Raw genomic sequence first — 15,066 nt, forward strand, 5'->3', positions numbered from 1 at the left:
ACTGGCGCCTTGCTCCAGCCCGACCCACAGCCCCGTGATGGATCATGTTGAATCGAGCCACTGCGACGGATCGATCCGGTGACACTCGATCCGATTCTGTACCACGTGAGCGTGTGTGACCCGACAAGTGGCGAGAACGCTCTCGCGAGAGCAATCTCGTCGCGGCTGCTTTTTTTCATTGCACGACTTCCGCCCGTGTTGTCGGCGCTGGCGAATTGTTCGCGGATCCGTCCCAAGTCCCAAGCTGGCCGGCCAAGACAACAGGAGCACCGACATGGCTGCCGACACAGCTCTGGGGAGCGCCAGCGCCCAGAGCGATTCGGGCCACTCCGACAACGGCGACACCGAGCAGCACATCCCGATCATGGAGCAGAATGACGACGGCGAAGCTGCTGACGGCGCGGCCCAAGAGCATATCGACTGGGACGCAATTCGCGAAAAGCTATCCAAGAAGATCGTAAGCACTCATACTCAGCATCCGCTTGCTTTGTTGATATATCCCGCAAGAGCACCGAGGGCATCTCCACCAGGTCGACGATCGCGTGGCCTCGGCTTGTCGACCCATAGATCCTCATGAACATGAGGCTTCATGATTCCCGTCCACCCGTTTGCATCAACCCGTCATCTTGCGAGTATGCTGAGAGATGGGTTCAACCGATGCACCTCTTTCATCCCGAACGCCATCCGCTGATTCCAAATCTCTCATCAGTACCACCTGAGCACCGAGTTGAGGCGTTGCGCCAAGAAAGCCGCCACGCTTGAGACTCCAAAGATCGTCAAGAAAATCCGGCTTTTGAAAACCAAGATTGAGTGAGTGCAGCTCGCGACGGATCCAGCACGATGCCAATAGTTCATGTCGAGGCGGGGTGTTGTTCAACACGACAATCTTGCTGTATAGTTGTCGCTTACTGACCGATGGCTCTGCAGGAGCGATGCCAACACCCCGGAAGAGGTTCAAAATGGCAGACGGAAAGAACTGTCCAAGCTCGAGGGGCAGATTGAGGGCCTGAAGGTGAGGCAGGGGTGGTTTCGGGATCGCTTGCGAACACCATGCAATCATACTGGTTCGAGGGAGCGATCGTGGACGCCGATCCAGCGGATTGGACAACTGGTCTTTGACCGGTGAGAACGTTGATCGATAGCAAGCGTGCAGAGTGGCCTGACGTTGTCGCCAACGGAATGAGCACTCATAGCTGCCGTCGTGTCGACCAGAAAGTCGACGTTGATCGCCTCTCCCGCTTGGCATTTACCCGGGCCATCAAGCGACTCAAGACACATTTGCAAGAGCCCGTCACCGAGATCGCCCAGAGCAGCGGCAACTCCGAGCCAGCAAGCGCCGGCCCAGAGAGCTCGGCGGAGGATCCACGCACGGCCGAGCCGACCTCCGCAACCGACCCGATGCAGCTAGATGCAGCCTCGAATCGCGTGCTAAATAGCAAGCTGATGGCCCAGCAAATCCAAGAGTGCGTCTCGGATCTGTGCAAGGTCATCTATGCAAAGCAGATTGCAGAGATCGAGAAGAAGGAGAAGCAGAAGCGGCACGAAGATCGTGAGCTTGCCGCGCGGCAAAGAAAAGAAGCCCAGCGTCAGCAAAAACAGGAGCTGAATCGCATCAAGCAGAAGAGCCAAGCAAACAAGCGCAAGGCGTCCGACACCGCTCCAACATCAAAGTTCATTACGTCCCTCGCTGGGGCGGCCTCGGACGAAAGCGATCCAGAAGACGGCCAGAGCAAGAAAAACCGCATGGGCCAGCGAGCCAGGCGAGAGTATGTTCGGGTGAAAGTAGAGACGGAGGTGAATGAAGTTGGAGTGGGGACGCATGTTGCGGGAAGTAATGATGATGGAACAGGGACAAAGGAACTAGAAAGGGATGGGCACGATCACGATCACGATCGTAACAGCTGTCTCGATCACATTTTGCAGACTCGCCGAGAAGAAATATGGTCGCAACGCCAAGCATCTGATAGCAGAAAAGGAGAAGCGAAAAACCGAGTATCTTCTCAAGCGGCCAGCCAAGCCAGGAATCGCAGCAGATCGCCCAGCGAAGCGGGTACGGGTGGATGATGGCGACAAGCGCACCGGTACAAAGCTGCATCCGTCGTGGGAAGCCAAGCAGAAACAACGGCAGGCCATTTCGGCATACCAAGGGAAGAAGACGGTTTTCTCAGGCGACAATGATGCCAGCAAACACAGCAATGATGCAAAACGCCCAACCGAAGGATCGCGGGCGCCTCAGACCATGCAAAAGCACGACCCAAAGGCCACCCTCCATCCGTCATGGCAAGCAAAGCTCAACCAAAGGAACAAAATGAACGCCGGTGGAGCCGCCAAATCAACCAAAATAGTCTTTTCGGATTGAACTGTCATTGGAAGGATCGAATAGGCGGGGCTCAAAGTTTGATTGTGAAGGAATCGTATTCTGTTAAACTTGATCAACACGGCGATCCGAATTGATTCAACCTGCGCCCCGAGCCAGGGCCCGATGAGTGGAGAGAGGATCGATGAGCGCGAACCGGAGCCGGCGAGGGTGTGTCGAGGACAATGACAAGCGACGGCTTTGTGGAGGCCATGGCAGGAGAGGATGGACACTGGGTGTGCCCTGGTGTGCCCTGGGTGAGCACTGGGTGATGCGGATGGACGAGATCAGAGACGAACCAAAGCACAAGGACAGGACAGCAGGACAGCAGGACAGGAACATTGGCGGCATGGAAACCCATGGCGAGCCGCCACAGAAGCGAGGGCGCAAAAAACAGAGAGGCGGACAAAAGTCCAAATGACAAAAGACAAGCGTCAGAAGCAGGATTCGAACCTGCGCGGGCGAGCCCATTGCATTTCGAGTGCAACTCCTTAACCACTCGGACATCCTGACTTGTCGCTGTTTACCACATCACGCTACATGACCCCGCACCGAGTGTCGATCGCGTCACCGAGCGAATCGCCATTTCCTCTCGCCACCCATCTCATCGCAGTGTATTGGTGCAGCGCAGGATACCGCCGTAGTGCGCCGCCACCGGGCACACCGACGCCAGACCGAACAGCACACAGCGGCAGCATCACGCCGATGCCGCACACGCGATTGGTCGGCGGACAGCTCGCACGTGATCTCCGGCTCGAGTGCGGCTGGACCCGACTGGACCCGGCTGGACCCGGATCGGAGGCCAAGCCACGCCGCGATTGGAGTGGCCAAGCCACGCCGTGATCGGTGTGGCGGAGCCCGCGCCACCCGGCTCGCCCTGCCATTGGTCCGCCGCGTGCGGCGCAGCCCGCTGTTGGCGAGACGAGACCCGCCGAGAGCCGCACGAGAGCCGCACGAGAGCCGCCGAGAGCGGCGCCGGCGTGTGTGTGTGGGCCGTGGGCGACGCATAAATACCCCGGTGCCGGCGATCCCTCTTTCGAATACAATCCTCTCAGGCCTTTTGGCTAAGATCAAGTGTAGTATCTGTTCTTTTCAGTGTGACAGCTGAAACGTTATACATAGTATAACTGTCTGTCAAACTTATTTTTGTGTCCTGCTGCCGACGATGTGCTTGCACTGGTCGGCGGCACCGGTGTCCTCGGCCTCACACTGCCGCCGAGTGACGCCGAACCCCTCCCCAAAAGCAAACGATTAAAACGAAACAGCGGGTGGTGCTTGATGGTTGGATGGATGTGTGAGTGAGAAAGGGCTGGATGGATATGAAGAGAGGGCTGGATGGGATACGAAGAGGGTTGGATGTGTGTGGATGAGAGCAGTGGATGCTGCATGTTGGTGGATCGAAGAATGGCCAAGAAAGCGGATGGACTGTGGGTGGCTCGCATCGCCGATGGGAATGGTGTCTGCGTGATGTGTCGTGGGTGTTTGTGGTGTTTGTGGTGTTTTGGCGATGGACGGATGGATGGTGTGGCCGAATGACCTCCCCGCGAGCCCATCGTGCTGTGTGATATTCGGATTGCGATCATGTTCAGGCCGAGCCGCCGCATCTGGTTCGTCGCCGCCATGACACTCGGATGCAGACGCAGACCCAGACAGCTCCGGACCATGGCCAACTCCAGACAGTGCTCCACACCACGATCGATCCATTCGCCTCACCCACCGGGCTGCCCAACCCAACTGGCCGACACTCTGCATCCGATCGTCCCAGCTCGTCATCCGCCGCACCCGATCGTGTGCCTGCTGTTCCTCCTCGCAGGAGATGGCTGTATTGATTCTAGGACCGCCAGCAGATCGGCACACTCCTTTGACTCATCGATCTGCGCCCAGCGAGCAAGATGCTGTCGCAGCTTGCCCTGTTGCTGCTGCGTCACCATATCGTTGCGGATAAAGGTGCTCACAACACAGATGATCTGAATGGGAAACAAAGGCAAGAGGGGCCCAAATGCCGTCGAGCGTTAGTTACTTTCGTATCCAGCCATTCTATCTGCGTCTCAGCCCTGCGTATCCGTTGCCAGAGTGGAGAGTACTCACGTTGTTCGCCAGGTCTTCCGTGCATTCCTTCGATCCGAGCAGATTGATCGTGGCCTCCACAATGCCTGTCTTCTGGACCTCCTCTTGGGCCTTTGTCTTGGCGCTGTGGCCCTCCTGTCCGGCTTCCATCAGCAGGGTGTGGATGCACCACACCAGCCGCTTGTACATGTTCACGTCCTCCATATTGGCGGCGTCCAAGAGCCGGAAGAAAGCCTTGAATCCGTGCAGTTCGATAAATGCGTCGAGCACGGCCTCGTTGTGCTTCAGGAGACTCGACAGGCAGTACATGGTCTTGGCCCGGACCTGGTGGCTTGGGTCAACCTGCAACACTTTGACGACGACCGGAAGGCCACCCTCAGCTGCCATCTGGACGACCACCATGAACAGATAACACCGCTCCGTCAGCGATTTCAGTCTGTCGACGATATTGGCCAAGGCTGTCGATGATATTGGCCAAGACTGTCGCTGATATTGGCCAAGGCTGTCGATGATATTGATCAAGACTGCCTCTCCCTCCGCAGTTGAGAAGCTGTTTTGCGGTCCCCTTACATCGTTCTGGGCCTGAGAATTGTTCTGTACGGCGGTTCCAAGAACCCACGCAGCCATGGCTCGGAGCTCTGCATTTGGATCAGACTCCAGGATGCTGATGATCGGCTTCCAAAGCTTCAGCACTCGGAGATCTACACGGAGGGCCAGCGTCTCTGTCAGCTTTGGCAAGGCACGGCACGGCATCGAAACCGTCGATGCAACAGCGAATGCCATCGCAGCGCATCCCACCTTACCATTTGCATTGTCGAGCGATTCGACGAGCTATCCCAGACCGAACCCGGAAGAAGCGATCGAGACAATATCGAGATAAAGAAAGCATCAGATCCAGAGACCCTCTTCTCCAGCTAACGAGATCGCACGGATGGGCATGCCTGCGATCAAGCCCGACATGACATTTGAGACTCTCACCATTTCCAACTCGTCCATGGCGACGTATTTTTCGTCAAGCGTGCGATTGGGATCGGCACAGGTCTCGACACATTCTGTCGAGCGAACAGTCGGCATCAGCAGTTCGCTCGCAGAGTCAATGGCCGATCGGCCGGGAAACTCATCCGCAACGGCCTCGGGGCAGATGATGCGGTTGGGCATCACCCCGGCCAGGCAGGTCGCATGCTGATTTGGCTGCCAAAGACCATCCCGTCAATTCAGCCCAGGGCTGGCGAAGCTGAATCCATACCCTTCATCCTGGCCGAGTCTTCCTTTCCCAAGATCACCTCGATCCACTTGGGGTCCTAAGATTGCTCAAGGAAGAGTCGGCACCAGTCAGTGATCGGCGAGTCGGTGCCAGAGTCCCAAAGCGCTCGCATCCTCCCACGGCAGCATCCTCCCACGGCAGCATCGTGCCGGCCTTGTCTCGCTCTGATCATGCCATTTATCGGCGGACTGAGGGGAGGGACGTACGATCGGGCCGCGCTGGAGTAGCTCGGGCCTGGTCTCGGTTGTAGTGTCTTCGCCTTGAGTGGCCGTGTTGAGAACGGCCCACTGCAGCAGCTCGGATTGGGTGATCGGTCGACTAGACATGGCAAGACGTGGTGCTGTTCGAGGCCGATGGAGATGATGGGCAGATGATGGTGCGAGCGACGAAGCGAGATGGAGGCGCCGGTCGATGTGGAGGCGATTTTTGGCTGTGGCAGGCCACAGAAAACTCGCTCGAGTGTGCCGAATTTCGTCGAACCGCATCGGCCCTTCGTGCGTCTTCCAGCACCGACCAGCGTCTTCTCCAGTCGAGCCAGGCCTGCCGCCGCTGCCACCGACACTGCCAGCCCAGCCCAGCCCAGTCCAGGCCCGAGCCGCCTCTCTAACCACATTGCCCGATCGCTCAAACTGTCGCCACAGCCCAAGTCGTCATGGATTTTTCCCAAGTGTACTTGGACACCTTTGAGCTCGAAGATATGGATCCCGAATCGCTTGCCCGGCTCGGTTTGCCATCCACGTTCAATCTGCTCACCGATCCGTTTCCGTTCGAGTCCAGTGAGGCCCCAGCCGAAGGCAGCCACGAGCTCGCCCCATTCCTGCCGTCTACCAAGCTGACGATCCTCGAGGCGTGCCGGCTTGCCGAGCTTGGTCCCGACGATGCCATCCTCGACATCGGTTGCGGTGATGGCCGCATCTGTGCGGCCGCCATCCAGAAACACCGGGTCCGACTTGCCGTTGGCCTGGACTATGATCAGGAGCTGATCACCTATGCCGAGTCATGCGCTCGGCAGTGCGGGATCGCTGTTTTGCCTGAGCTCGAATCGAAGCCCTCCTCGACACAGGCCGTCCGATTCGAGTGCCGAGATCTCGACTCGCCAGCGGCAATTGCCTATCTCCAGCAGCTTGTGCGAGACCACGGAATCACAGCCGTCTTTTTATTCCTGTGCTCCGAGATGGAGGCCAAGCCGCACTGGCGGCTCTTCCTGAGGCAGTTCTGTCTTGAGGAAATGGGATGCCGGATTGTCGCCATGGTGATTGACAAGAACGACTCGCTCGGGACGCAGCCTGTGCGCACGGGGAATGGGATATGGGTTTACGAGCAACGTCGCTGAGCCGCTGTGGCTGCCGCTGTTGATACTGCATACAATCCAATAACAAAGTCGTGCTGCTGCAGCCCGAACTGGCGGCTGTTCAGCATCCATAGCAGCGCCATCGGTGAGGTTGAGGTTGAAGTTGAGGTTGCTACAGGCTCCATTCGGCTATATGCTCTCTGTCCCATCGACGTCGATAAAATCGCCCTGCTCAGATGTTCCCAGCTTCCGTCTGGCTCCATCGTAATTGAATATAGAGGGGGGGGGAGATATTCTCGATGAGTACAGAGGTGCTATCGTCAGGGCCGACAGAGTATGTCCCGCCGCTCGGCAGGCACTTGCGCCTCGGCTGTTGCTGCTGCAGATACTGCATACATATCGCCTGTTCGTCATGCGACATCTGCCACAGCGGGGCTCACCTCAGCACGTCGTGCTGCCGGGGAAGGTGTTTTCCTCCTGAATCTCGATCGGGGCGCTCCGCTCCGAATTTGTGACCCATGAGGCCCAGTTTCCCATCAGCGTCCCTTGCGCCGCTGCCAGAGGACGAGTCACTCGAACTCAGCTTGGGGAGCTTGACTGATAGAAGCCATTTTGGAGAGAGGCGTGAATAGTCGCAGGAAGACTGAGGCGAATCCCATGGCTCGACCAAGCTGGGGATTGAGGGGTAGCCCCGAGAGTATCATACCTTTGATCTGCTATCGAAATAGAGGACCGGGAGCGCAGCAAACGGCCAGAGAGGGGGTGAGTACCAGTACGAGGTGTGAAACTAGTGCTTAGTACAGCACAGGCGAGCAATGACGGCTGACCTTGGGTCCTGAGGGTGTCTGCGAGAGGTTCATGGGTATCGTGCCGCTTTCTTCTTCATATTCATCAGTTGTCGACAATGCTGGTGATGGCAATGGCAATGGTAATTCTCCAGGCAGTAAGAATCTCCGGTTATAGTGGACATGGTGCAAGGGCGGTGGACACCCATGCCGCGGAGTAGAGAAATGAACCCAAGTGGAGACTGAGCGCAAAACGGTCGATAAGACTCCTGATACTCACACTTGAACCTCTTGACGGGCTTGACGCTGAGCTGCTTCTTTGTTGGGGAAGTCTGGTCGGGTGGAAGGCATATCCGCGCCATGGGTCAAAATCATGACGGCATTCGTCGACTGGATGCGGCACTTGGTTCGTTCTCAGCAACGATGGGCCGCTCTGTCGACCAGCGAGACCGGGCCGCTGCTTCGACCGACGGTGCTGAGTTGCAACGAGCGACGGCGAGCGGGCCCCACCTTTCGCTTCCCTGGATGGTTCAGTGAGGCCAGCCAAGTATTATCAGGCAGATCAGTAGCCGATCCAGGGCGTCGCATAACCTCGTTTGGCAAGACGGATGCGTCAAGCAGAACTTGGGATCAGCGACACTTCAATCCAGCATACTGCAGCTGGGCTCGTGCTTACGTTTCTTTTCTTCCCGTTCCGAATCTGAGTTCTCGTGCGTATTGGATGGTGATGATGGAGGAGCCGAGCCCGAGTTGGGAGGTGCAGCCCTGTAAATCGGCGACAATCATATGGGATCGGCTGAGCACAAACGACGAGTCCAACGCTGCGAATCGGGAGCTCCTCGACTGGCTGATGCCCGATCCAGTTGCGACCAAGTTGGACTCCAGACGAATGATCCTGAAGCACGCAACCCTCACCTCCGGCTGTTGCGAGTCGATCCACGGCCCAGGCCCAGACACTTTTCCAGATGCGGAGCGAACCGAGCAGGGGGGAACGAGGTGAAGCACGAGGGACACTCGCATTTTTCGGTGGCAACTTGATTCGAGGCATTGCCATAGATATCGAGACCGGGCTGTGAGACTGGAAAGCCGTCATCATGTTGGTGAGGGGTGTTGGCAAGGAAACGGATGGCAGTTGAATTGAGATCGAGGAGGTTTGGATGATCAAGAGAGCAGGAAACAGAGACACGAGTAAGCTCGGTTGTGATCGGCGGTCGTGGCTGCTATGTATCGCTGGTCAGAAGCAGGGATCGGTATGATGCTGCTCTGGTGGGGATCACAGAGCTCTCGATTGAACAAAGGCATGCGTAGCCGCATCGGACTCTTGAGGAAATTCAGAGGCCAGGTGCGCAAAGCAGCGTTATGCTTGGCACTACCACACCACCACAGCTATGCGCTATCACGGCAAGTCGACAGCGAGAGGTGCAGCAATGTTGTTACCATAGCAGCGACATCTGGCGAGAGAATCGATCGTGCCAGGGTGAGTCACGGCACTCTATGCTGATGACACTGCGGCAGGATTGCAATTGAGCGATGGGATGGGGCAATTGCGTTTGTGGCAATGCCATATCGCTGGAGAACGGCCCAAAGGAATCTCGCCGGTTACTTGCCTCGTTTTGCATATTTGGCAATCGACGTTGGCCAACTTGTGTTCACGATGGCATTGAAAGATGACCCCACGAATAGAGTCATCCAGGAGCTCTTGGAAGATGTGGAATGCCTGGGATGGGTCGGGGCGATGCTCGCGGGTGAGCCAGCGATGCAAAAGAATAGCTGGACAGCATCGCAGGAGCAGGTTTCTTACGAGCTCCTCGGCGTGTGTGTCGACGGGCTTTGGGATCGGCCGAGACTCGAGGACCTCGGTGGTGATGGACTCGGGTTCCATGGCGGCAGTGGACGGCGGAGGGGCAGGATGAGGCCGGTTGTCGGCGTCTGGGCTCGAGGGGCGGCTGGGCAGGACGATGCAGGCCAGACCCGGCGATCAGGGCGAGCACCACCCAGAGCCGAAGCGCCCAGGACCAAACGCGGCAGGGCCACGCGAGACGCATCGCGGGGTGGACAGGTCGATCGGCACCGAGCAGGGCGGATCAGGACGAACGGCAAGTGCAGCTGCGAGGAAGCCACAAAGCGCCGATGCATCGACGGACCACGGTGCCTCTATCCGACATGGACCGGGCAACGAATAAGGCAGCATATCTGGGGACCTGAGCTGGCTTCGAGTCGCTCGCAGTGGATGGAATCGCGATGCGAGAATGGTATGCAAGCCGATGGCAAGGCGAGACAAGAGGAGACGAAGGCCCCAGGACTCTGCCCAGCGACAGCCCGCACACCGACAGCACGGGCCGAGGAGCAGGGGTGCTGGTGCAAGATCTGCACGGCGCATGGGTGTCGCGCAACTGCCATGTCTTCTCCGTGGGACCAGGAGGATCGATTCGCGACGGGGCACAGCCCAGCCCGATCGGCAGCCCGTATGCTTGATGACGCATGTTGTTTCCTCAGGAGATCCAACCCAACCCAACCCACCAGCCAACAAAACAAAACAAAACACAACCCCAACTCTGCAGAGGCCCCAGGCGTGCCTTGGACGAGTCCATACAATATGCCTCCAGCAGGCTGTGCTGGAGACCGAATCGAGCGGACCGGCGTCGGCCGAGCAGGAAGTCTCTGGCCGGAAAGGAATGCGCATGTCCAGAACCAACTCGGCGAGGCCGGCATGGAAGCAAGAACAGCAGGAAAGGCACTTGCGCACTGTGGCCTGGGCTGTGCTGTGGGCAGCGACGGTCGCACACAGACAGCCGCCCAACCAATCGCCGCACGCCCACACTCTCTGTGGATCGGCCTTATTGCGGCTCGCCAATCAGCCGACAGTGCCACGCCCGCGCAGGAGCACCAAAAGCAGCGGCGACACGGCGTCTGTGCAACGTGCGAGCGCGCTGCGGGGAGCCGGCGCTTGCCGGGGCGTGGTGGGTCGACATGCCTGCCAACAGATTCACTGCCTTTGTGCTGTTTGGTGCTGTGCGGCTTTGTGGCCGATCGAGCCGCCCCCAGCGCGCATCCGCCAGCCTCTGAAGGGGCGCCTGAAAGGACGCGCGTCGGGATCGGCCCCACAGCAGTTCGAGTCGATTGCAGCAGTGCGCTACTGCTGTTGCGGCGGTCGAGTTGTTGCCATTACTGCTCCCGAGTCGTTACCGAGTCGTTACCGCTGCTGTTACCGCTGCTGTTACCGAGTCGTTACCACCACTACCACCACCACCACCACCACCACCATCGTCGCTGCTGCTCTCCTCCAGCAGCGACCTCGGCTTCGTGCCTTCATCGGCTTCCAACTATTGTGTCTCCGTCACCTGCCGCGTCCCTGTGCTGCCGACCGCCGCACGCCGACGCGGAACCCCAGCAAGGAAAGGAGGAAGCGCCCTTCGCCTCCTCGCCCGAGCTTGCCCAAGCTCGATACAAATATCCCCTCGCTCTCGTCCCTTCGCCGCCGTCGTCTCGCCAAAATCCTCCTTCGACCCAGGCTTCCTTGGATCTTCGCCGACATCCCTCCTCCCCGCTCGTCCTCTGGATTGCTTCTGGGAAATGTCTGAGCGAGGCGCTCCCCCTCACGCCCCCACCCGCTCGGCCAGCGGCCACTCCCGGGTCCCTGACCGCTCTGCCAACAACGATCCCCGTCTGCGCTCTCCCGGAGCCTCCCAGCCCTCCAATGGCGGCTTCAACCCCGATGGCCGACGCCCTGCCGATCCCCCCAGAGGCCACCCTGCCCGCAAGCCCTCTGGAACAGACATGGCTCCTCTCATCAACCCAGAGCCCTCTATCTCGCCTCTGCCTCCCGCTGGGCGCTATGCCGGCCCCAGCCACTCGATGGACGCCGGTCCCAGCAAGATGGGCAACATGAACTCCCAGCCGTACTACGGCCAGGGCCAGAACCCCAACCCCTACCACGGCGGAAACAACTATTATCCCCCTCCTCCTCCCTCGATGAGCCAGGTCTCGATGCACCATGCCCCCGGTACCCTCACCCGCATGAAGACCACCAAGAAGCAGCTCCAGCTGACCCCAGAGGGCCACCTCGTCGTCGAGCTCCCGGTCCCCGATCGCTGCCTGCAGTACGGCAAGTACAAAACCGGCGACGAATTCACCCACATGCGATACACCGCCGTCACCTGTGACCCGAACGAGTATCCCTCGCAGGGCTACCGTCTGCGCCAGCAGGAGAGCCGTCGCCAGACCGAGATCTTCACTGTCATCACCATGTAAGCGGCCGCCACACTCTGTGTTTGAAACTTGAGTTTACCTAGTTAGCTTGGCTTGACCTGGGCTGGGCCGGGCTGGGCTGAGCCGGGCTGTTGGTTTCACCCTCATTGCGGCTTCACAATCATCGCGGCTTCGGATGACTTACGCCTCATCCCTTCAATTCGCAGGTACAACGAAGACGACGTTCTCTTCCTCAAGACAATGACCGCCATTCAGAAGAACATTGCCCATCTCTGCTCCCGCAGCCGCTCCTCGACTTGGGGCGAGGATGGCTGGAAGAAGGTCGTCGTCTGCATTGTCGCCGACGGACGCACAAAGTGCCATCCGCGTGTCCTCAGCACCCTTGGTGTCATGGGTGTCTATCAGGAGGGCCTGATGAAGGAGTCTGTCAACGGCAAAGCCGTCACGGCCCATCTGTTTGAGGTCACCACCCAGGTGGCTTTCGATCAGGAGGGCAGGCTCTGCGGTGCCGAGCAGGGCTTCGTCCCTGTCCAGATTCTCTTCTGCCTGAAGGAAAAGAACGCCAAGAAGGTGAGCGTCGTCCGTTGCGTGTGTGGGGTTGCGACCGGCCGAAAGGGAGCTGCTTGTCGGCTGCATCTCAACAGCACCAAGTGGAGCTCTTCGGCGCCGCTCTCTAGTCACACAATCTGTGCTAAAGCTGGCGCTCGACCCCACGCTCATCCTCGTGTCCACCTCACCGCTAGATCAACTCGCACCGCTGGTTCTTCAACGCCTTTGGTACGCTCCTCAGACCCAACATCTGCATGCTCCTTGACGTGGGTACCAAGCCTACCGCCACCTCCATCTACCGGCTTTGGAAGGCTTTCGACCGCAACGAGTACGTCGGTGGTGCCTGCGGTGAAATCTACGCTGAGCTCGGCACCGGATGCGGCAAGCTCTTCAACCCTCTCGTCGCCGCCCAGAACTTTGAATACAAGATCAGCAACATCCTTGACAAGCCTCTCGAGTCCGTCTGCGGCTACATCTCTGTGCTGCCCGGTGCCTTCTCGGCCTACCGCTACGTCGCCGTCATTGGTGCGCCGCTCGAGCAGTACTTCAAGGGCGAGTTCATGCACGGCGGCAGCGACATCTTTGCCGCCAACATGTACCTGGCTGAGGATCGTATTCTCTGCTTCGAGCTTGTCACCAAGAAGGGCCAGGCCTGGCTCCTCAAATATGTCTCCTCTGCCAAGGCCGAGACCGATGTCCCCGATGCCGTCCCCGAGTTCATCTCCCAGCGTCGCCGTTGGCTCAACGGCTCGTTCTTTGCCTCCGTCCACGCCCTGACCCACTGGCACTTGATCTTCCGCTCGGACCACAACATCCTTCGCAAGATCCTCCTGTGTCTCGAATTCACGTACAACTTCATTTCCCTGATCTTCAGCTGGTTCGCCCTCGCAAACTTTTTCCTCGGCTTCTACTTTATCTCCAGTGGCCTTCTGAGCCCTCCTGCTGGCGTCAACGAGAGCGACTGGCCCCCGCAGGTCATTCTCGGCATCACCCTGAACCGCTCGTACCTCTGGCTCGACGGTATCACCGAGCTCTACGTCGGTGCCATCGTGCTGATCTTCATCTCATCCCTCGGCAACCGCCCGCAAGGCTCAAAGTTCCTTTACACCTTCTCGATGGTTCTCTTTGCCATTGTCATGATCATCATGCTGGCCCTCGGTGGCTGGACCGTCTATGTGACCCTCGACAGCCAGAAGAGTGTCTTCCAGAACCTCGATGCCAAGGCCCTCTTCTACGCCGTCATCAACACCCCCTCCGTTCGCGACATTATCATCTCGCTGGCTTCGACATACGGTCTCTACACCGTGTGCTCGATCATGTATCTGGATCCCTGGCACATCCTGACTTCGATGCTGCAGTACATGCTCCTCCTGCCCTCGTTCATCAACATTCTGATGGTCTACGCCTGTAAGTAGCCAGTCGCTGTGCTGCGTATGCGGATGGCGCCCGGGCTTTCTCGTAGCGCATATGTGGTGCGCATCTTTCTCAAACACTCGCACTCTACCCGATCGCTGATCCATTCATGTCTCCCCCCCGTCACAGTCTGCAACCTCCACGACGTCTCCTGGGGTACCAAGGGTGACAACGTTGTCTCCGACCTCGGCTCCGTTACTGCCCAGAAGGGCAAGGATGGCAAGGAAGTGATTGAGATCGAAATCCCCAGCGACAAGGCCGAGATCAACGAGAACTACGAGCGCTTCTACCGCGAGATCAAGACCCCGCTTGTCGAGGAGAAGAAGGGCCGCGACAAGAAGACCAAACAGGAGGACTACTTCAAGTACTTCCGTACCCGTGTTGTCCTGCTGTGGCTGTTCATGAACGCTGCCTTGATTGCCGTCATGACCAACAGCACCCTGTCCTCGATCCTGTATCTCAACATCGATGCCCGAACCGATGGATTCAACCCCTATCTTCGTGTAAGTCTGCGCTGGCTGCTTCTAGCCAAAGCATCTTTGTGCTGGCATGTCTGTGGCATGCCTGTGGCGTGCTGTAGCGCTGTAGCGCTGTAGCAGAGCGAATGACTTTCCACTAACACCATTCGCTCACTCCTTCCCTCCGCTGCAGTTCATTTTCTACTCCGTGGCCTTCCTGTCGTCCATCCGATTCATCGGCTCGACCGCCTACCAGATCCTGCGTCTGTTTGGTGGTTAAGCCACCTGTGCTGCTCCTTATCCAAGACAGCAAGAATCCCCCCCCCGCACTCACTCTGTAATTTGTATTCTATTAGTGCCTTGGCTTTTATTTTGTGTTGTCCGCTCCTCCTTCTTGAACCCAACGGTCGCGGCTTTGGATCGCTGCCTCGTGCGCCATCGCCAACCCGTCAGCCAATCCCCACCGCTTGTCCATCTCCCTTCTTCCTCCGCGGGTGTCTATAGATGGCCTCGGCCGCTTCCGTCCAAATCGTGTCTCTCGCCCTGTTCCCTCCAGCCGCACTCGCCGTCAAAAGCATCATCCAGAGAGCGAGGGCCGACCAGCCACGTGTCCACGTGATGCAGGACGAAACCGGGGCGCACTCGGTGACACGGGTCGCCAAAGGCGAGATCTC

At 58.4% G+C, this 15,066-nt stretch overlaps 6 protein-coding genes and 1 non-coding gene across 7 annotated transcripts; 3 read left to right on the forward strand and 4 right to left on the reverse strand.

The window, feature by feature from the left end:
- The first annotated feature begins 123 nt into the window (after positions 1 to 123).
- BJ171DRAFT_485224 (BUD22-domain-containing protein) lies at positions 124 to 2,779 on the forward strand. Its single transcript, XM_053109096.1, has 5 exons — positions 124 to 457; positions 710 to 810; positions 928 to 1,012; positions 1,213 to 1,766; positions 1,924 to 2,779. The coding sequence occupies exons 1-5, from the start codon at positions 275 to 277 to the stop codon at positions 2,357 to 2,359; spliced, it is 1,359 nt and encodes a 452-aa protein (XP_052971925.1). The 5' UTR covers positions 124 to 274; the 3' UTR covers positions 2,360 to 2,779.
- BJ171DRAFT_8621 (uncharacterized protein) lies at positions 2,249 to 2,779 on the reverse strand. Its single transcript, XM_053115952.1, has one exon. The coding sequence runs from the start codon at positions 2,715 to 2,717 to the stop codon at positions 2,433 to 2,435; it is 285 nt and encodes a 94-aa protein (XP_052971926.1). The 5' UTR covers positions 2,718 to 2,779; the 3' UTR covers positions 2,249 to 2,432.
- Positions 2,780 to 2,788: 9 nt separating this feature from the next.
- Positions 2,789 to 2,869, reverse strand: BJ171DRAFT_t2. The gene has a single exon. It is a non-coding gene; the product is annotated as a tRNA-Ser (tRNA).
- Positions 2,870 to 4,148: 1,279 nt separating this feature from the next.
- Positions 4,149 to 6,125, reverse strand: BJ171DRAFT_485226 (armadillo-type protein; the record flags this gene model as incomplete). The annotated part of the gene is made up of 7 exons (XM_053109097.1): positions 5,894 to 6,125; positions 5,670 to 5,724; positions 5,402 to 5,475; positions 5,227 to 5,254; positions 4,994 to 5,124; positions 4,445 to 4,810; positions 4,149 to 4,323 (listed from the first exon to the last, which is right to left on the reverse strand). Coding segments are annotated over exons 1-7 (910 nt in total), but the record flags the coding sequence as incomplete, so codon positions are not given.
- Positions 6,126 to 6,339: 214 nt separating this feature from the next.
- Positions 6,340 to 7,020, forward strand: BJ171DRAFT_576635 (uncharacterized protein; the record flags this gene model as incomplete). Its single annotated transcript, XM_053113764.1, has 1 exon — positions 6,340 to 7,020. The coding sequence occupies one exon, from the start codon at positions 6,340 to 6,342 to the stop codon at positions 7,018 to 7,020; it is 681 nt and encodes a 226-aa protein (XP_052971928.1).
- Positions 7,021 to 7,093: 73 nt separating this feature from the next.
- On the reverse strand, positions 7,094 to 9,776 carry BJ171DRAFT_8659 (uncharacterized protein). The gene is made up of 11 exons (XM_053115957.1): positions 9,565 to 9,776; positions 9,371 to 9,480; positions 9,201 to 9,214; positions 8,679 to 8,841; positions 8,440 to 8,528; positions 8,274 to 8,284; positions 8,044 to 8,095; positions 7,806 to 7,885; positions 7,685 to 7,694; positions 7,419 to 7,575; positions 7,094 to 7,231 (listed from the first exon to the last, which is right to left on the reverse strand). Exons 1-11 carry the CDS (start codon positions 9,643 to 9,645, stop codon positions 7,168 to 7,170), a joined length of 831 nt encoding a protein of 276 aa, XP_052971929.1. The 5' UTR covers positions 9,646 to 9,776; the 3' UTR covers positions 7,094 to 7,167.
- A 1,872-nt stretch (positions 9,777 to 11,648) lies between these two features.
- On the forward strand, positions 11,649 to 14,672 carry BJ171DRAFT_557512 (chitin synthase-domain-containing protein; the record flags this gene model as incomplete). Its single annotated transcript, XM_053113095.1, has 5 exons — positions 11,649 to 12,010; positions 12,179 to 12,542; positions 12,716 to 13,928; positions 14,064 to 14,437; positions 14,586 to 14,672. The coding sequence occupies 5 exons, from the start codon at positions 11,649 to 11,651 to the stop codon at positions 14,670 to 14,672; spliced, it is 2,400 nt and encodes a 799-aa protein (XP_052971930.1).
- Between the last annotated feature and the right edge of the window lie 394 nt (positions 14,673 to 15,066).

The sequence above is a fragment of the Polychytrium aggregatum genome (assembly GCF_025602895.1).
Source record: "Polychytrium aggregatum strain JEL109 chromosome Unknown BJ171scaffold_1, whole genome shotgun sequence".
In the NCBI taxonomy this organism is placed as follows: Eukaryota; Fungi; Chytridiomycota; class Chytridiomycetes; order Polychytriales; genus Polychytrium; species Polychytrium aggregatum.

Bases quoted from the DNA above. Each gene is read 5' to 3' on its own strand.
- BJ171DRAFT_485224 (XM_053109096.1), top strand. From the start codon at position 275: ATGGCTGCCGACACAGCTCTGGGGAGCGCCAGCGCCCAGAGCGATTCG. The intron at 811-927 runs GTGAGTGCAGCT...ATGGCTCTGCAG, and splicing joins CTTTTGAAAACCAAGATTGA to GAGCGATGCCAACACCCCGG. The intron at 1,013-1,212 runs GTGAGGCAGGGG...CGTGTCGACCAG, and splicing joins GGCAGATTGAGGGCCTGAAG to AAAGTCGACGTTGATCGCCT.
- BJ171DRAFT_8659 (XM_053115957.1), bottom strand. From the start codon at position 9,645: ATGGAACCCGAGTCCATCACCACCGAGGTCCTCGAGTCTCGGCCGATC. The intron at 8,529-8,678 runs GTGAGGGTTGCG...GCCGATTTACAG, and splicing joins TCGACTCGCAACAGCCGGAG to GGCTGCACCTCCCAACTCGG. The intron at 7,886-8,043 runs GTGAGTATCAGG...TGCCATCACCAG, and splicing joins GCCCGTCAAGAGGTTCAAGT to CATTGTCGACAACTGATGAA.
- BJ171DRAFT_8621 (XM_053115952.1), bottom strand. From the start codon at position 2,717: ATGGGTTTCCATGCCGCCAATGTTCCTGTCCTGCTGTCCTGCTGTCCT.